Source organism: Semicossyphus pulcher, unplaced genomic scaffold (genome assembly GCF_022749685.1).
Source record: "Semicossyphus pulcher isolate SPU_LCO1_2020_fin unplaced genomic scaffold, fSemPul1.0.p SCAF_30, whole genome shotgun sequence".
Classification (NCBI taxonomy): Eukaryota; Metazoa; Chordata; class Actinopteri; order Labriformes; family Labridae; genus Semicossyphus; species Semicossyphus pulcher.
This window is the reverse complement of record NW_027211705.1, coordinates 1657254-1677185: the sequence shown is the minus strand read 5'-3', so window position 1 is coordinate 1677185 and position 19932 is coordinate 1657254. Positions and strand designations below refer to the sequence as shown.

The 19932-nt window shown below is 44.9% G+C and overlaps 2 protein-coding genes across 4 annotated transcripts in view; both read right to left on the bottom strand.

The window, feature by feature from the left end:
• Positions 1 to 740: 740 nt before the first annotated feature.
• Positions 741 to 15869, bottom strand: LOC138606713 (tropomyosin alpha-3 chain-like). 2 transcript variants are annotated; one of them, XM_069679139.1, is made up of 9 exons: positions 15540 to 15869; positions 8474 to 8623; positions 6246 to 6379; positions 5939 to 6056; positions 5732 to 5802; positions 5364 to 5439; positions 3327 to 3389; positions 3154 to 3223; positions 741 to 1551 (listed from the first exon to the last, which is right to left on the bottom strand). In XM_069679139.1, exons 2-9 carry the CDS (start codon positions 8606 to 8608, stop codon positions 1469 to 1471), a joined length of 750 nt encoding a protein of 249 aa, XP_069535240.1. In that variant the 5' UTR covers positions 8609 to 8623; positions 15540 to 15869; the 3' UTR covers positions 741 to 1468. The 2 variants fall into 2 exon arrangements, with proteins under 2 accessions (XP_069535240.1, XP_069535239.1); XM_069679138.1 differs by lacking the exon at positions 5364 to 5439 and adding an exon at positions 3574 to 3649.
• A 458-nt stretch (positions 15870 to 16327) lies between these two features.
• Positions 16328 to 19932, bottom strand: part of LOC138606730 (rho guanine nucleotide exchange factor 2-like) — a 37681-nt gene continuing 34076 nt past the window's right edge. For both annotated transcript variants that reach the window (XM_069679158.1, XM_069679159.1), the window contains exons 21-23: positions 19617 to 19901; positions 19209 to 19365; positions 16328 to 19090 (exon numbers count right to left, since the gene is read on the bottom strand). In XM_069679158.1, the coding sequence (XP_069535259.1) occupies positions 19041 to 19090; positions 19209 to 19365; positions 19617 to 19901 (492 nt within the window). In that variant the 3' untranslated portion in view covers positions 16328 to 19040. The remainder of the gene's footprint in view (positions 19091 to 19208; positions 19366 to 19616; positions 19902 to 19932) is intronic.

The window sequence follows — 19932 nt, the reverse complement described above, 5'->3', positions numbered from 1 at the left end:
ACAGACACTGAGCTTACCTTCACCTGTTTGTGTTGTTGGAGCCTTTAGAGGACAAATAATCTCTCTGTGTGTTTATGGAACTTTGTGTGCGTGCAGTCTGAGCTCCAGCTTTAAGTGAGTTAAATGTTTGTGTTATTGTATTGATATATTGTTAGCACTAAGTAGCAGGTATACTGTGCTAGCTTTAGCTGCTTGTTAGCCTGTTCAGTGTTTATCATTTATTTAATCGTCGGCCAGTAAACAGGAGTCGGGGGTTGTTGGCTTTTCCCTGGAGAGGTTACAACGGATCGCAGTGATGAGAACGTTCACCCCTCACTATCTCACCGGGCTTCTTTACTCTGATAACTGAACACCTGCAGTCAGTCACCGTCACAAACACAATCTCCTCCTGGGAAAGTTAAACTGGCTCATTCATTATTTACACCGTCTACGGTCTCAGATCAAATGTTTAAAATAAATAATTAAGTAGGATGTCAAACAAATGTGATCTGATCAAAATCACAGTCACAAATCATTTCACATTAAAATTAAGTATTTTTCATAGATTTTATTTTATGGTTCATTAACCCTGCTGAATCCTGCTGCAGCTCCTCAGGTGGAAGGTACCTGTACGTCAGGACGTTAATCATTTTATTCAATGTTGCTTTCTCCTCCACTTTTCATATAAATGATGAACATTACACACACATAATATCATTCTTCTATTATTATGTCTTAATAATATGACGATGAACAGGAAGTAACACAGATCCTCTTTATTAATAAAACACAGTGAGTCATGACGGATCTACAAACCAGTGATGGTGCTTTTATTTAGAAAATCTCTTTGTCTCATCATTTATCACAATGAGCTGTGACATCAGCACCGCGATGACGTGGGCAACTTTAAGATAAAAACATCTAAACTTTTTTTGTTCATGGCATCAGGTCAAAGGTCAACCGGTGGAAAAAAGGGCTTTGTCTGCACTCTGATTGGCCCATGGTCTGCCACATATGGCAGTGGAATGCCTCGCTGGGATTGGCCACTTTAAACCACGCCCCCAGAAAGAAAACTGATAAATCATTGGCTAGCAGGATGTTGGCTCGAATCATTAATTAATGTGGAAGCAAACCATTAAGACACAAACACTCAGAACAATTAGTCCTTAATTAGTTCTTAACGAGGGAATGGCTGTAAGTCACTGTTAGACCCCCGACACAAGAACATCCTGCACCTCCTCCCCCACATAATACTGAGGAGGGGGAGGAGGAGAGGAGTTGCACAGTGAGTTGGGGAGGAGTTAATTTAAGACTACAAATCCAGAGGAGCAGGAATGTGTGAGAGCAGGAATCATTAAGAAAAGAGGAGAGGGGGGGAGGAGAAACAGGGGGAGGAGGTTCAGCAGGAGCAGAAATAGGAATGTCTTGGCCACAAAGTCCCTGACAGCAGTCAGGAAGCGGGGGGGTGTATAGCAGCGTGGGAGGAGGTTCAGCAGGAGTTGAGGTCCTCCATGGTCTGATTCAGAGTCGCCTGCAGCTCCATGTTGGCACATCTGGCTGAAGTCAGAGCGTCTGAAACACAAACAGTCGAAGCTGTCGGATCAATAAAAAGGCCGAATAATACATTTCCTTTGCTCTCTGCTCTCTGTCACTTTTATTTTTTATGCTATTTTTCCATTTTTATCCCTGTGGCAAGAAATTTGGCAGCTGTGCGTTCGTAGAAACATTTTTTAATGAATCTGCAGAATGCACTCGTCCAAACGTCCCAATCTACTTCCACTGTAACACCAGGTTCTGATCCTGTCACCAACACAGCATAAAATCATGCACTCTGGTTTTATGGGCTTCCAATCAGGGCCAAGGATTCAAATTGTTCATTTTTACTATTTTCCACCTTTTTTTTTCCTATGGGGCAAATACATGCGGTTTCCCTAGAATCATCAAAAACCTGGAATTTAAAGAGTTAAAGTTCTGAAAATGTAGAACTTTTTGGTAGGAAGAGACAGCAGAGGAACTGATAAATTGAGACCTTCCCCAACTTCCTCCATCGGCCCGAACAGCCTGTGGGCTGATTTGTATGTAAAGCACTCGGGACGGTTTTTCCACAAAACAAGACGATGTGACGAATCTGCGCGTTCTCGAGTACCTCTGCAGAGAGCTCATTCAGCACCACTACAGTCAACAGTGAGCAACACGAGACAACGCAAGCTGTGAAATGGAGACGGATAATGTTAACAAACGACAGCACCCACAACAACACCAACACAAACTACACACAAGAATAAAAACAAAAATAAGTTTTATCTAGTGAAGCCGTCTGACCAAACAGGAAGTGACCGACGTCAGGGAGAAAACTAGAGTCAACATCAGCAGGGCATGTGACTCATGGAGACCTTCGATTGCTTTTGGGGATCAAAACAGACCCACGACTTATTGTTGTCATAGAAACAAAACCTGCGTGCTGCGTGTTTTCTCTCACCGGGTGCTGCGTGTTTTCTCTCACAGCACAAGAGCTTCATCCCAGCTCTCTGCAGCCGCCCCGCCTGGCTAATGTTTGCTGATGCTCGTGATGATTTTCTGGTTCGCCGGCGTAATTTGCCGTTTGGTTACAAAGCACAATGCCGGAGTCATGCAGTGTATTTACGCTAGTTGGCTAACCTTAGCATGCTCGCTAACATTATGACGTGTGTATGTTAGTGTTGTCAGTCTAGCTTGACACATAACTTCACCAGCTAACATGAGACTAACTGAAGTATGATGACAAACCTTGATTTGATGATTGATTGATGATGTTGATTTTCGACAACATGATGCCGGTCGATGAACACGACTCGTCAGTGAAAAGTAACCAGAGCCGCTGAGTTCAGAGACTGAGCATGCTCAGTTTCGTGTGTGTCTTCGGCAAAAACCCCGGATGCTGGTTCATGCGTGCGAGTGTCCGCGCGAGCGTACAAGAAGGTTGACTGCAGTTCCCTCAACGGCCGACCGTGTCGCTAGGACTGAGGACTTTCTCAAAGTTACATAAAGCACCTTTAATATATATTCATTTTATGGCAATTTTTAGACATGGACATTTTTGTCCTCCAACAGTCTCAGAGGAACTTTCTGTTACTGAAGCATGAGGGTTAAATCTTTAAGTCCCGCCCTCCTATGATCAAGTCCCGCTGAGCTCACCTTCCAGGCCGTCAATGGTTTTCTCCAGTTTAACCACTGAACGCTCTGCACCCTCAGCTCTGGACTCAGCCTGGGGCAGGAAGAACACAAACAGGAAGTCAGCAGGTTAAAGGCGTCAAACAGGAAGTCAGCAGGTCACAAACAGGAAGTGATGTTTTTAAACAGGTTCTCACCTCCTTGAGTTTTCTGCTCAGGTTCTTGATCTCCTCTTCATACTTGTCCTCCTTCAGCGAGTACTGAGACAGAGAGAGACAGAGAGCCAATCATAGAACCAGGTGTACTTACAGGCAGCCAATCAGGACTACTTAACTCCTCCTGGACCAACAGGTGGAGGTTAATTCATCCTGACTGGAAAATTACACAGTAACAACCTCCTCCTCCTCCTCCTCCTCCTCCTCCTCCTCCTCCTCCTCCTCCTACCTTCTCCGCCTGGGCCTCCAGAGACTTTGAACTAGTGATGACATTTTTCAGCTCCTCCTCCATTGCTCGAGACTTACTGCAGGTTAAAGGTCACATCAGAGACAGAGGGCAGACTGTGTCAGACAGGTGTAGTGAGTCTTTGTGTGTCTGTCTCATGTGGTTCCTGCTGCAGTAAACAGGTGTAGTTTAACCCTAAGTCTGCTCACAGGTGGCAGTTCAAACAGAGGAAATGTAAACAAACAACCAGAGCCACATCACCTCCGTCTGCTCACAGCTGTGATCAAAACAAGAGGAGGAGAAGCAGACACTCCTCAGAGTTTATTACACCTGCTTCTAGAGTCAAAACTACAGTGGCCGACAAGGTCAAACGTGGTACAAGGGCCCGAAGCCTTTCCATTAGAGGAAAACTGCTGCAAATACAGAAACAATGCAAAACACACAAACTCAGAAAACACGTGCAAAGAAAAAATGTTACAAATCCAGTCAAAACAACAAGTGCTCCAGGCCTGCAGGGGGCGCTCAGTGGACAGGTTATTATTAAAGTTGTGTTTGCGCAGAGAAGTCAGTGGGTCGTGGCTCTCAGAGACACTCGACCGGCATCTCTTATTATCAATTAATCAAGTTTTATTTGTATAGCGCCGAATCATCACCAAAGTTACCTCAAGACACTTTACAGTCAGAGCAGGTCTGACCGGATCACTACCATTATGTGTTCAGACAGTTAAAACATCCACTGTCTTGCCCCCCTTGCTCTCCTGTCAATGAGGAACCTGTTCCACTGAGCGCCCCCTACAGGCCTGGAGCACTTCTGTTGTATTGACTGGTTCTGCAGCCGTTTGCCTCTAATGGAAACGCTTTGGGCGGTAGCAGCACGTTTGCCCTTGCCAGTCACCGTACAAAACACACAGCTGTGTTGTTTACGTGTATTCTGGGTGAAGTCTGGGTGAAGTCTGGGTGCAGTTCTGAGTGTAGTCTGGGTGTAGTCTGGGTGCAGTTCTGAGTGTAGTCTGGGTGTAGTCTGGGTGTAGTTCTGAGTGTAGTCTGGGTGCAGTTCTGAGTGTAGTCTGGGTGAAGTCTGGGTGTAGTTCTGAGTGTAGTCTGGGTGAAGTCTGGGTGAAGTCTGGGTGTAGTTCTGAGTGTAGTCTGGGTGAAGTCTGGGTGTAGTTCTGAGTGTAGTCTGGGTGTAGTCTGGGTGAAGTCTTGGTGAAGTCTGGGTGCAGTTCTGAGTGTAGTCTGGGTGCAGTTCTGAGTGTAGTCTGGGTGAAGTCTGGGTGTAGTTCTGAGTGTAGTTCTGAGTGTAGTCTGGGTGAAGTCTGGGTGTAGTTCTGAGTGTAGTCTGGGTGTAATTCTGAGTGTAGTTCTGAGTGTGGTCTGGGTGTGGTTCTGTATGTAGTCTGGGTGTGGTTCTGAGTGTAATTCTGAGTGTAGTTCTGAGTGTAATTCTGAGTGTAGTTCTGGGTGTGGTTCTGAGTGTAGTTCTGGGTGTGGTTCTGAGTGTAGCTTGGGTGTAGTTCTGGGTGTGGTTCTGAGTGTAGTTCTGGGTGTGGTTCTGAGTGTAGCTTGGGTGTAGTTCTGGGTGTGGTTCTGAGTGTAGTTTGGGTGTAGTTCTGAGTGTAGCTTGGGTGTAGTTCTGAGTGTAGTTTGGGTGTAGTCTGGTGCCTGCAGCAGTTAAAGCCATGCAGAGAGCAGCAGGGGGAGGAGCTGACGCCGCAGTTAAAGGTCAGAGGTCATGTGAGGCAGCAGGGGGAGGACCTCCTGCAGCAGGAGGGAGGTCAGGTGACCCTTAGTACCTTGTCCTCAGACGCCTGAAGGCTCTTCAGTGATTGGTCGAAACTCCTCAACTGCTCCTCCAACCTCCGAACCTTACTGTTAGACAGGTGGAGAGACAGGTAGAGGAAAGGGGGACAGACAGACAGGTAGCAGGACATGCAGCAGCAGCAACATGTTTCCATGGAAACAGACAGGAAGAGAAAGATGGATGCAGCAGGATTAGAGTGCTGTGAGAGCAGCAGAGTGGCATCATGCTGAGGTCATCAGTCTAAACACTGTGACATCACAGGCTCAGTAAGAATACATTACAGTTTACCTGCGACTACACCCTGTATACCTCAGTGTGACACAGGTACGTGTGTGTGCGTTTGCGTGCATGTGTGTGTACCTCTGTGCATTGTCGGCTCTTTCTTCAGCTCGTTCCAGATCTCCCTCTGCCATCATCAGTTTACGAGCTACCTGTCAATCACACACACACACACACACACACGTTTAAACCTTCACACTAAACATGACATCATTCACAGGATGTCCTGTGTGTTTATAATACAGTGTGTGTAATATTGTGTAGTATTGTTGTGTATTGTTGTGTTACCTCCTCGTACTTGCGGTCCGCCTCCTCTGCGATCTGTTTGGCTTCTCCGCACTGAAGCTCCAGCTGCTCCATCTTCTCCTCATCCTTCAGAGCCCTGTTCTCTATCACCTTCATCCCTCTGACAGACAGACAGGCAGAGAGGAAGGGAGGGACAGACAGGTAGAGAGGAAGGGACAGACAGACAGGCAGGCAGAGAGGCAGGAAGGGAGACGGGCAGACAGACGGTTTAAACTTGAAAAATGATTCCTTCACATTAAAAGTTATTAATTTAAAACAGGTGTGACTTTGATCTCTGTGACAAGCTCACCTCTCACTCTCGTCCGCAGCCTTCTCCACCTCATCCAGTTTTTGCAGGGCAGAGGTCAGGCGCTCCTGAGCTCGGTCCAGACTCTCCTCGCTGAGCTGCAGACGACGACCCAGAGCCGTCACCTCTGCCTCCGCCTGCAAGACACAGAGCACGGAACAGAGCCCCCTGATCACACCTGGTATTAACATGTCATCACATCACAAGTAGGGATGGGTATTGAGAACCGGTATTTTTTCGTATCGGTACTTAATTAGTCGGCACCGACAGTACTGATAAGCTCATGGACAAACGGTGCTCCTATCTGTATTTTCCGTTAACCTTCTGTCTCATTAATGCCGTTTCCATTCAATCGTTTCATTCTAACGTAGCTAGCATCCGTCCCACAATGATGACGAAGCCGCTGGCGTCAGACAGGGCAGCAGCCCCTGGATTGGGACACAGCTCAAGACGTTGCATTGTTGTGTTCTCGTAGCTAACACTGTTGCTCATGTTACTGCCAGTACGTCCTCAGCACAAGCTTTATGCAAAGAGCATGATATCCCGAAATCACTCCCCAGACAAAGACTTCAAAGCACACTGGGGTTTCAAGATGTGCTGTTCAAGCTCTTTGGAAGAAGCACAAAGAAACGGGCAACGTTGAAGATCGCAGTGGTCGGCCGAGGAAACTTTAAGGATAAAAACACATCGAGCTTATTTCCCTTCCAAATGGGAAGATGTCCAGCAGAGCCATCAGCTCAGAACTGGCAGAAACCAGTGGGACCCAGGTACACCCATCTACTGTCCGGAGAAGTCTGGCCACAAGTGGTCTTCATGGAAGAGCTGCAGCCAAAAAGCCTCCGACATGGAAACAAGGCCAAGCCACTCAACGATGCACGAACACATAGGAACTGGGCTGCAGAGAAATGGCAGCAGGTGCTCTGGACTGATGAGTCACAATGTGAAATATTTGACTGCAGCAGAAGGCAGTTTGTTCGCCGAAGGGCTGGAGAGCGCTACGATAATGACAACGACCCCAAACATGCAGCCAATGTCATTAAGAACTATCTTCAGCGTGAAGAAGAACAAGAAGTCCTGGAAGTGATGGTATGGCCCCCACAGAGCCCTGATCTCAACATCATGGAGTCTGTCTGGGATGACATGAAGAGACAGAAGGATCTGAGGAAGCCTACATCCACAGAAGATCTGTGGTTAGTTCTCCAACATGTTTGGAACAACCTACCAGCCGAGTTCCTTCAGAAACTGTGTGCAAGTGTACCGAGAAGAACTGATGCTGTTTAGAAGGCAAAGGGTGGTCACACCATCATATATATATATATTAAACAAAATGTGTGCACAGGCAGGCAGACATCAGAAGGTGCTGTGAATCAGTCCTGGATGTAACAATGTTACCTGAGAGAAAACACTAAGACTTAAATTCCTAGCTTTCAAAGCTCAATATATTATAATCTTAAAAACATATACAATGTTAATGTTTACTGTCTGTATAATTACATTGGTTAGCATATAGTATTGTCTGGGAATTGTAACGGGGGCAAGCGTCGTGAGTTTGTTGCTTCAATAAGTCATTTAACTTAATCAGTGTTCTCATTATTTAACTTCATCATCGTAAACGTTCAGCTGCTCCAAAAGATCAAAGGATGTTTTGCTGCCTTTTCATCTTCACTAGTTAAGCTCGTTAGCGAGCTGCAGACAGAACAAAGAATAGTTTCATTCACTCACGCTGCTCACTGCTCCCGGAAACTTTGACAGCAGAATGTTTTCTTGCATGCGTCACTTTTCCAGCCTCGGTCCTCCGAACTGTAGTTCAGAGACCGCTGGTTTCTTTGGGATAACTCCCTGAGCCTGTGGTCTGCCGTTGTTGAGCATGTTTATTTTTTATTTCTGCAAGTTTATCAATTTGCGTTCTCTCTCAAGTGCACTAAAACTTTATTTTTCATTCATCAATATTTTAATTTAGTTCTTTTCTTTCTTTTTTACAAAGTTTAGTTTTGTGATTACCACATTTATTAAGTAGATCTGTTTTTGTATTTAAAGTCAGTGTACTGCAGATAATACAGACAGCAGTGTCAAATAAATGTCAAATTTGTGTCTCATTTATTATTATTATAAAATTCTTGTATTTTAATGCAAAAAATAAACAACAACATGATATTGAAAAACCCATATTGGTCAATCACTAGTGTGTGCCCCCTGATCTACCTGTGCAGGTGTATGTTGTCAGTGCATACCTCCTCTCTGCTCCTCTTCTCCTTCTCCACCTCCTTCTGCAGCCTCTCCGCCCTCTCGTCCGCCTCCTCCGCCTGCTCCTGCAGGACTTTGATCTTCTTCTTCACGGCCTCGATGCTGTTCAGTCCTCCACTCATCTTCTTCTTCTTCTCCTGCAGGACAGATGCTCAGTCAGGTATAAACAAACAAATGGACGTCTTCTGTAGGAACCAATCAGCTGAGAGCAAACAGGAAGTCACACAGGCATGTTGAGGCTGAACATCAGACAACTGCAGCATTCTGTCTGTCTCTGTCTGTCTGTGTCTGTGTGTCTGTCTGTCTGTGTGTGTGTGTGTCTGTCTGTCTGTCTGTCTGTCTGTGTGTGTCTGTCTATGTGTGTCTGTCTGTCTGTGTGTGTCTGTCTGTGTGTGTGTGTGTCTGTCTGTGTCTGTCTGTCTGTGTCTCTCTCTGTCTGTGTGTGTGTCTGTCTGTGTCTCTGTCTGTCTGTGTCTCTCTGTCTGTCTGTGTCTCTCTGTCTGTCTGTGTCTCTCTGTCTGTCTGTGTCTCTGTGTCTGTCTGTGTCTGTGTCTGTGTCTGTGTCTGTGTCTGTCTGTGTCTGTGTCTGTCTGTGTCTCTGTCTGTCTGTGTCTGTGCCTGTCTGTGTCTGTGTCTGTCTGTGTCTGTCTGTGTCTGTCTGTGTCTGTCTGTGTCTGTGTCTCTGTGTGTCTGTCTGTGTCTGTCTGTGTCTGTGTCTGTGCCTGTCTGTGTCTGTGTCTGTGTCTGTGCCTGTCTGTGTCTGTGTCTGTGTCTGTGTCTGTGCCTGTCTGTGTCTGTGTCTGTGTCTGTGTCTGTGTCTGTCTGTGTCTGTCTGTGTCTGTGTCTGTGTCTGTGTCTGTCTGTGTCTCTGTCTGTCTGTGTCTGTGCCTGTCTGTGTCTGTGTCTGTGTCTGTCTGTGTCTGTCTGTGTCTGTGTCTGTGTCTGTGTCTCTGTCTGTGTCTCTGTCTGTCTGTGTCTGTGCCTGTCTGTGTCTGTGTCTGTGTCTGTGTCTGTCTGTGTCTGTCTGTGTCTGTCTGTGTCTCTGTGTGTCTGTGTCTCTCGCTCTCCTTTTAGGTGTGGTGTAGTTTGGTAGCGTGTCTATTGTTATCTTCCTCGATAGCACCATTAAAGTCAGCGATGTGGTCGAGGGAGGTGTAGTCATTAAAGAAACTTTCACCCCCGTACTCCCTCACAGAAGACACACAACGTGTACAGTTCAAAGTAGAAGGATTTAACTACATGGTGTTTGCCACGTCCGAAACAATGAAATGTGCCAAAGAAGGGTGACCTGCAGGAATTAAATAACTTTACTTTTCACAGACTATAATATCCTGTCCAAGGTCCTGGCCTCTAGACTTAGACAGGTGATGAACTCCATCATCCACGCTGACCAGACCTACTGTGCGCCCGGCAGGCTCATCAGTGAGCTGTTGATGTTCTGGAGGTCTCTAGGTCATTGGCTGTAGCCACTGGTTTGATTTCAATAGACCAGGAAAAGGCTTTCGATCGGGTTGAACACCAGTATCTGTGGCAGACTCTAGCTGCCTTTGGGTTCAGCCCACGTGTCATAGCCAGGATCCAGGTGTTGTACTGTGGCATTGCGAGTGTTCTAAAAATCAATGGAGGTCTGATTGCTCCTTTTAGTGTGCAGAGGGGGGTGAGGCAGGGCTGCCCCTTGTCTGGCATGTTATACTCTTTAGCCATTGAACCTCTGCTCCACAAACTGAGATCAGATCTGTGTGGAGTGTGTGTTCCAGGCTCTGATGTTCATTTTAAACTGTCTGTATACGCTGATGATATCATTGTGCTGGTAAACAAGCAGAAAGATATTGACCTGTTAGAAATTAATGTTAATTTATTTGGTTCCATATCTTCTGCTAAAGTGAACTGGGTGAAAAGTGAGGCTGTATTGGTGGGGGAGAGGCTGAGGGATCAGCTCAGTCTACCTGGAAGTCTGGTCTGGAAAAAAGGAGGTCTGAAATATCTGGGAGTCTCTTTGTGAAGAAAAACTGGGAAAGTGTTGTAGAAAAGGTCAAAGGTCATCATAAAAAATGGAGGTGGGTGTTGCCTAAAATGTCTTTCAGAGGGTGGGTACTACTCTGCTCTGTGGCACAGGGTGGCCTGTGTTGATCCTCCTCCCTCTCTCCTGTCTGACGTCCAAAAAGTGTTGGTTTTCTTCTGGGACAGGCTGCATTGTGTTCCTCAGAGTGTGCACTTTCTCCCTAAAGAGGAGGGAGGGCGGGGTCTGGTTCATCTAGCCAGTAGGGGTGCTACTTTCCGCCTTCAGTTCATCCAGAGACTGCCCACTGGACCCTCTGACCTGGTGTGGAGGCCGCTGACCTGCTGTATTCTGCAGCGTTTTGGTGGACTGGGACAGAGCTTGTCTCTGTTTGTAATAGATTTAAAGAAAGCGAACATGTCCTCTCTGCCAGGGTTTTATCGGAGTGTTTCTACAGTGTGGACTCTGCTGAAGAAGCAGAGACAGGAACAGGCAGACTCCCTGTACTGGCTGCGTAAAGAGCCGGTGTTGTTTGGTGGACGCTTGGACTCTCCTAATTCGGCTGGACCCACTCTGTCCAGAATGTTCCTCTCTTCCAGGGTCTCCACGCTGGGGCAGGTGGTGGAGCTGACTGGACCTCAGTTGGACAATCCGGCTGGTCTGGCTGCTCGTCTGGGAGTGAGATCCACACGGCCCATGGGACAGTTACTGAGGCGCTGGAAACATCAGCTGACAGGGCACCAGTGGTCTCTACTTACTGGATATGGTGACGGCTCTCTGCTGCCAGACAACTCTGACCTCTACCCTGCTCTCGCACTGCTTCCTGACCTGAAGGACTGCTCTGGACTTTTACTCGTTTCCACCAACACTGCAGGTGTTTCTTTGAGTGACAGGGCGGGGAAGACTTTTTACAAACTGATGGTTAAGACTGTACATAAAAAGAAACTGAATGGTCGCAGTGACTCCTCCTGGAGGACTCATCTGGGGCTAAGTCCTGAGGCCAGACCCGAGTGGAGGTCTCTCAAACGCCCCCTGATCAAGAAGCATGCAGACCTACAGTGGAGGATCTTACATGGCATCATAGGCGTCGCTGCTTTTATTTCTGTTCTGAATGTCGGTGTGCAGGATACGCATCCTTTCTGTGAGCGCAGGGAGACAGTGTTTCACTGCTTTTTACAGTGCATTCGCTGTTTTAAAGAGATTTTTACAAAACAGGTTTTTATTTGTGGGTTCAAATATACTCGGCACCAAAAGCATAAATGTCAGATCGTAAATGTCCTTCTAGGACAGGAAAAGATGGCTGTATAACAGGAAGAGGAAGGTGGAGGAGTCTTTGGAGCTTCATGTGAAGCCTTTGTTTGTTAAAATGTTGAAGTCCAGGTTGTTGTTGGACTTCAGTTTTTACAGAGCCAACCAGGACCTGGAGAGTTTCCAGGCAGTCTGGGCTCAAGAGAGGGTGCTGTGCTCTGTGGTGTAGTCAGCTGTTGGTGGGAGACATGCTGCAGCGAAACTGTGACGGTGATTGGTGCGTGTTAAACAAGGATGTATCATGTTTTTGTACTCTCTCTCTCTCTCTCAAACTGAAGACCTTCTACCAATCTGTAGTGGCCAGTGCACTGTTCTTTGCTGTGGTGTGCTGGTGACGCTAACAGAGTCAATTAACTTGTGAGGAAGGCCCGCTCTGTGGTTGGGCTTGAACTGGACTGCACGATTAATCGGAATAAAATTGCAATCTCGATTCAAACTTCTACGCAATCTCATTTCTAAATGACTACGATCCTGCCGCATTTTCATTTGGGACATCAGCTGCAGGGTTAGGAATACACTCACTTATAAACCACACCGCGTAACGGAGCCTCGATCATCCCGCCGACATCATCTATGACGTCAGCAGCTCCGTTACGCGAGGTGGCTTATAAGTGAGAGTTTTCCTGTTAACAGCGTCACCTCGTCCCGGTGCTGGTTAACGCAGCGGCTACATAAACGGACTGTTCACGGAGCGGACGTGCTGTTTGATGTTAGCGCCTGCAGCACACACACCGCCTGAGGATACGTGTGCTGACAGGAACAACAGGAAACAGGAGACGTGATTTTTCATTTCATAAAGTGACCGGGCTGATCACGCTGATCAAACACACATTTGATCATCATTAGCAATGGTTGATGACATACCATATTAATAACAACTGCAACCACAGGTCTGTTAGTATTTGTTTTATAAAGAATGTGTCGCTCCAACTGCTCTCTACTGTTTCGTGCAGGTGTCAGAGTCAGAACCAAGAGTGATAAAAGTAGGAGTTTTGTTTTATCATCAGCAAATAGACTAAATAGTATCAAATTGATTGTTAATTGTTTATATGTGTGTATATGGATATAACAAAAATATATCGCGATGTATGTTGTTTCCAATATCGTGCAGCCCTAATTCTGTTCTACTGTTTTCATGTTCAGTTTCAGATTCAAGAAGCACCAGGAGCATTCCCGTTCTGTTGTCCAAAACCTTTATATTTTTTGCTGTGTTTATTTTTGTATCAGGTGAGTGCAATAAACATTAATATTGAGAAAAGAAAAATTGTGAGAGAATCATGATCTCAATTCTAAGCAATTCTAATTTTATCCAGAATCATGCAGCCATCTTGGACAAGGGAGTTTTCGCACGTCATTGCCAGCACTGTTAACATCCCCCCCTCTGCCGATGCTGCTGCAGCCTCTGAGCTCATCCACGGTGTAGAGTCCCAGTTGCAAACATCAAACCCTCAGGCCCTCGCCCTTATATCACATGACTTTAATCATGCCTCGCTGTCTGCCACTCTCCCCACATTCACCCAGTATGTTGACTGCCACACCAGAGACAATAGAACTTTGGACTTACTGTGTGCAAACACCAAGGATGCATACAACTCCAGCGGAACAATGCAAGGGAAAACCATCTCAGGTCACAGCAGAGGCCATGAGAGGGGGCCTGAAGCAGGAGACGGGAGTGAGTAAACCATCTCAATCTGTTTTTAACAGATTTGACTCTGCTCCCACTCCTCCCCCCAGCCATCAGAGCACAGACCAGCCAGCACCCCAGCCACTTCATCTCTGCCCACAGTCACCCCTCTCTTCTCCTCCTCCTTCACCCCCGGCCTCTCAATAACAGCTGACCAGGTAAGAAGTGAGCTGAGGAAGGTCAAGGCGAGAAAGGCTGCAGGTCCTGATGGCATCAGCTCCAGACTCTGGAAGGACTGTGCAGACCAGCTCTGTCAGGTGCTCCTGCACATCTTCAACCTGAGCCTGAGTCTGGAGAGGGTCCCAGCTCTGTGGAAGACTTCCTGTGTGGTTCCAGTCCCGAAGACTTCACATCCCAGGGAGCCCAACCACTTCAGACCTGTGGCCCTCACTTCTCACCTGACGAAGACCATGGAGAGGATCATTCTCAACAACCTCCGCCCCTGGTGAGCTCAAATCTGGACCCCCTGCAGTTTGCTTATCAGCCCAGAATTGGAGTTGATGACGCAGTCATCCATTTGCTTCAAAGATCCCTGACTCACCTGGAGAACACCGGCAGGACTGTGAGGGTCATGTTCTTTGACTTCTCCTGTGCCTTCAATACAATCAGCATCAGACTGAGACGCCCACCCTGCAAGCCAGAGCGCTAGAGCAGGTCCTTCATACCCACTGCTGTCAGACTCTAACACCTCATAATTGCTTTTATATTTTTATTCCCATTTTGTATCTTATTCTATTTAAGTCTTTTACTTAATTTTATTCTAGTTCTGTGTTAATTGTTCTGCACCAAAATAACCAAAACAAATTCCTTGTATGTGAAAACCTACTTGGCAATAAACACCGATTCGATTATAGTGCAATAACTGTACTGCAACTATCATTAACATTCATACTACAATTATACATATTCTCCCTTCCATACATAGTTCATCATGCTATGCAATAATTCTGTGCAATAATTTCTTATTCTGGTTTGTAATGATGCTACACACCATGTGTGTTTTGATTCTAAAAAATGACTGCACTTTTTTCTTTGTGAATAACTTTGTTACTGTTATTATTTATATAGTCACATCTTTTAATCTTTTTCTGCCACCTACTTTGTGTCTTTATTACTTGAGTGCTTTATTTAATTTGCCTGTTTTGTGAGCTGCTGTAACGAGTACATTTCCCCTTTGGGGGATCAAAATAGCTCGTCTTATCTTATCAACCCCTCTCACCCTCTCCATGATGAGCTGTGGCAGAAGGGCAGCTCATTCAGCCTGCGCCTCATCCAGCCCAGGTGCAGAACTGAGCGCATCAGGCGCTCCTTTGTGCCTACGGCCATCAGACTGTACAACAGCAGTGGACAGCATTGTTCTGACTTACTTATATACCTGCCATATACTGTTAGATCTATCAGGTGGTTATACTCTTACTGTCCCTCTGTCCTGTACTGTACTTACTACGTACCTCCATATTATCCCGCACTATTTGATTATTATAATTACTAGTCACCGTTATATAGTATAGTATATCATATAGTGTGTTGTATTGTAGTATTCTATATGTATATGTTCATAATACATTATTACGTTACTACCATACCATACTGTATACTATATCATATTCAATTATAATACATTATATAATAGCAATATTTAGCGCTATATTACTTACACTTTTCTACTGCACCTTATATTGTACCATATCATAAACCTTAGAGCTCATACCATACTGAGTTATCTCAACCTGCATACCATGTCACTTTATCACATAACTGTCACTTTAACTTGTCACTTACTCCTACTTGTATAACCTCGTATTTTTATTTATTTGATCTATTCTTATTTTTCATACTGTATTTACTGACTTGCTATTTTGTCTTTGTCCTGTTGCAACACCCGAATTTCCCCCCTGGAGATCAATAAAGGATTATCTTATCTTATGTGTTGTTGATCTGTAGTTAGCACGTTAGCTCCTGACGCTAACAGCGGACCACCGCCCTGTTGCTCTATTAGCATACTAGTAGAGTTCAGAGCAAACAGAAACCAGGTGAGGTACACCTGAGGGATTCTTCTTACCTGTCCGAGTCCTGTGAAGAAAACACACCTGCGGCTCGAGCCCGACTTCACCTGCACCGTCACTTCCCTGTTATTAAGCAGGCTAACTTACTCTCAGCAAACAGGCTAACTAGCCGTTAGCAGCTAACTGAGCGCAGCTGCCAGGTCACGTTTTAAACTGAAATAAGCTAAGAGACAGCGGACAAACTGCGATTCCGTGTCGGTCTGATCCTTCACACTGATCCGGGGCTCTGGTTCGGGGTTTCCTGGTCCTTGTCTCGGGCTCTGGTGGCGGTCGGTTCTTGTGCTGGTCTCCGCTGCTTCCCTATCCAGCCAACTCCCTAACGAGGACTACACCCTCTTCCGGGTTAAGTTCCCTACACAGGAAGTGACCCACAACAAGGGATTTGCCAGAATAAGAGTAATTTAAACAATGCGGTTAATAAACCATAGTCATTGATTTAAACAAACGCAGAACATTTTTAAGTCCTTCTCAAAATATAGAAGAAAACAGTTAAACAGAGTGATTTAAGTTTACTGACGTTTGGAAAATTCAAAAGTGCTTGAAAAAGTCAAATCATTTACTTTTGTAGGGAAAGAAAGTATCAAAAATGTATTGAAAATGTATTGCCAGTGTTGTATTATAACTTGAATGGTTACTATATAAGATCATGTACAGTGAAGGTTATGGAATACAGGTTATAATAAAATAGCAATAGCTAATGAACCTGAAACAAAATAAAAAAATTAACAAATTAGATTAAAATTAACCATTTTTCATGCCCTCAGAAATAAAAACAAGAGCACGCTGTCCAGCAGATAAGATTTATAATGAGCACACAGACGCACAGTCAGAGCGTCGAGACAAGAAACTTACAACAAACACAATTTACAGTTTTTTGATCAATGTTTATACACACAATAACTTCAGTTTCTACTGTTCAGAGAGTAAAGATACTTCAGTCAGATTTAAGGTACTTCAGTCAGATTAAAGAAACTTCAGAGTAAAGATACTCCAGTTAGAGTAAAGATACTTCAGTCAGATTAAAGAAACTTTGGTCAGAGTAAAGATACTCCAGTCAGATTAAAGAAACTTCAGTCAGATTAAAGAAACTTCAGAGTAAAGATACTTCAGTCAGAGTAAACATACTTCAGTCAGAGTAAAGATACTTCAGTCACAGTAAAGAAACTTCAGTCAGAGTAAAGATACTTCAGAGTAAAGAAACTTCAGTCAGAGTAAAGATACTTCAGAGTAAAGAAACTTCAGTCACAGTAAAGAAACTTCAGTCAGAGTAAAGATACTTCAGAGTAAAGAAACTTCAGTCAGAGTAAAGATACTTCAGTCACAGTAAAGATACTTCAGAGTAAAGAAACTTCAGTCAGAGTAAAGATACTTCAGTCACAGTAAAGAAACTTCAGTCAGAGTAAAGATACTTCAGAGTAAAGAAACTTCAGTCAGAGTAAAGATACTTCAGTCACAGTAAAGATACTTCAGAGTAAAGAAACTTCAGTCAGAGTAAAGATACTTCAGTCACAGTAAAGAAACTTCAGTCAGAGTAAAGATACTTCAGAGTAAAGAAACTTCAGTCAGAGTAAAGATACTTCAGTCACAGTAAAGAAACTTCAGTCAGAGTAAAGATACTTCAGTCACAGTAAAGAAACTTCAGTCAGAGTAAAGATACTTCAGAGTAAAGAAACTTCAGTCAGAGTAAAGATACTTCAGAGTAAAGAAACTTCAGTCAGAGTAAAGATACTTCAGTCAGAGTAAAGATACTTCAGAGTAAAGAAACTTCAGTCAGAGTAAAGATACTTCAGAGTAAAGAAACTTCAGTCAGAGTAAAGATACTTCAGTCACAGTAAAGAAACTTCAGTCAGAGTAAAGATACTTCAGAGTAAAGAAACTTCAGTCAGAGTAAAGATATTTGCTGTGACTGCTGAACTGTAATGCTGATCATCTAAGCATCTCAGTCTGAAGCATCTGTCTGAATACAGGATCTTCGTGATGACATATGCTCTGATATTTCAGCTGTTTTTTCTCCAAATCATGATTTCACTTCAATCATCGTGCATCAGATTAAGTCACAGGAGAGAAAGAGCAATGTCCACGGTGACTGTTTCCATGGCAACAGTCTAGTGAGGGTCCCTGTTGTTGCCTTCAACTCAAATGTTTAAGTGTATAAAAATGTGTTCAAGTTTAATATAAAAGAGGTGAAGAGCTGATCCTTGAGCTTCTTCAGAAACTCTTCTGGTTTTTTTTTACTTTCTCTTCTTCATGTTCTGAACAGCTGCTGTCCGTCATCAGGTTGTCGATTAAGTTCTGCTCTGCAGATCAAAGTGTTTTATTTAAAACGTCCTCAGAGAGTCGTCAATGTCGATACATTGTAATAAAATTTGCTGATTGGTTAAAACCAACCTAGACAACCAAAAATACTCAGCTTCTTTACAAATACGTCAAGAAAATGCTAATATGCTAACATGCTAACAGACTGCTGTGATGTCACGATTCAGTAACACAACAAGCAGCTTCTTTTTGTTCCACCACCCCCCCCCCCCCCCCTTAAAACTTTGTTTCTGAATCAAAAAATGTTTTTTGGTTTGTTTAAGAGAGAACAAATTTGGGTCTCTGGCTTTCCTGAAGCTACAGTCCTACATCACGTTTCTAAAGATAAACTACATTAGTTTAAAGTTAACAGATAAATACAGTTCAAAGTCTGTAACTCAGTCAGATTATACCTCCAACTAACCCCCCAGGCCCAAACACAGCAGCTTGTGATGCAGCTGTTGTCATCAAAGGGCATTCTGGGTAACGTAGTGTGGTGAATATTAATGTGTCTTCACTGAGGCCCACTACAGCCTGTGTGGGCGGGGCTCCAGCTGACATTATGATGTAAACAGGTCACATGGATATACTTCCTGTTTCTAACCTGACAGCAACCTTCAGAAAACAATTGCTGTGTTCGAAATCTGATACTACATACTACATACTGCATACTGCGTTTGGCGGTAGTATGTAGTATGGAGCTGTTCACATGTATTTTGCAGTATGCTAGACCAGGCGCCAGTTTCCGGTTTTGGAAAGCAGAAGTAAACAATTGCCTGCCAACAGCAAAAAGCTTCTTCTTTAGCTATAGCACCCCTTCTGCTGCTGTCTGCCATTTCAACTGCTGTTGTGACGTTCCAGTACGTTGCATTGTGGGATACAGTAGGTGAGGCAGACTGAGATTTTTTTCCGAATCAGTACGACATCCGGGCAATTTTGGCATAATGTAGCTTTAGCTTCTGTTTGCGTACGGCAGACTACATTTAGGCCACATCAGGACGTACTACTTGTATAGTATTGTATAGGCATTTTGAACACAGTCAATGAGAGGGCTTTAGACATCTTATTTGGTCTAACACAGGAAGTGACATCATCTCCAGCTCCAACTTTCATCATAAAAGTCTGACAGTGAGTGAATCTGCCTTGTGTCTGCTTGTGACATCAGCAGAGGTCTCAGAGGTGGACAGGTGGACAGGTGGATGTTAACTTGGGTCAGGTCCACACTCGCTCTCCTCTGGGATGTCCTGTAAGTCTGTAATAAGGTATTTTCACATTAAGACACATTTTAGTTTTTACAATCAAAGATTAAATAGAATTACGCGACATAATAAATTAAGGATCAATATGAATTATTGATGAGTTGAACTGACCTCTTGGGCTGTCAGAGCGAGGAGAGATCCTCATCACTTCCTCTCCTTCCTCCTCGTTTCCTTCCAGCACACCGTCTAATTGGTCGACGGGATCCTGGCTGGCCAAGGGGGCCAGGGGGTGGTGCTCCAGTTCCTTACTGGCACGCCTGCTGCTCATCTGCTGACATGGACACTCTTGGTTTAGTTTATTCTAGGTGAGTTTATCTTGTTTAGTTTATTTTGGTTTATTTGAAGGCTTAATCCAAAAGGCAACTGACTTGGTTGAAGGGTTCAAGAACAAGTCCAGTTGCCTTTTGGATTAAGCCTTCAAATAAACATGACCTGGATGACTGAGAAGCTTCAGACATGGTATCTTGATCAAGTTTATCCTGACTGAGTTATCTTGGTTAAGTTTAATGCCTAACCCACCTGCTCTTCCTTGATGACATCATTGATCTCTCCGTTGCACCTCTTCCTGCTGCCTTGCTCCACCCCCTGTCTAGTTGGTTCCTCCCCCCTCAGACGCAGCCGTGTCACTTCCTTCTGGAGCAGCTCCATCTGCCGCCGCAGCAGCTCTGCCTCCCCGTTGGAGTCCATACCTGCGTCCCGCGACATCGACCGACTGAGGCGGGGCCCGGGGGCGGGGTCACAGGTAGAGGATGGGCCTGTCAGGATGGACAGCTCCAGAATCGAGTCCTGGCGAATCACAGCAGCCTGGGGGAGGAGTTAATGAGTTCAGGGTAGA

Coding starts and splice junctions, on each gene's coding strand:
- LOC138606713 (XM_069679139.1), bottom strand. CDS start 8,608: ATGAGTGGAGGACTGAACAGCATCGAGGCCGTGAAGAAGAAGATCAAA. Junction 6,380..8,473: donor AGAAGAGGAGCAGAGAGGAG/GTATGCACTGAC, acceptor TGTGTCTTGCAG/GCGGAGGCAGAGGTGACGGC. Junction 5,440..5,731: donor AGAGCCGACAATGCACAGAG/GTACACACACAT, acceptor CCTGTCTAACAG/TAAGGTTCGGAGGTTGGAGG.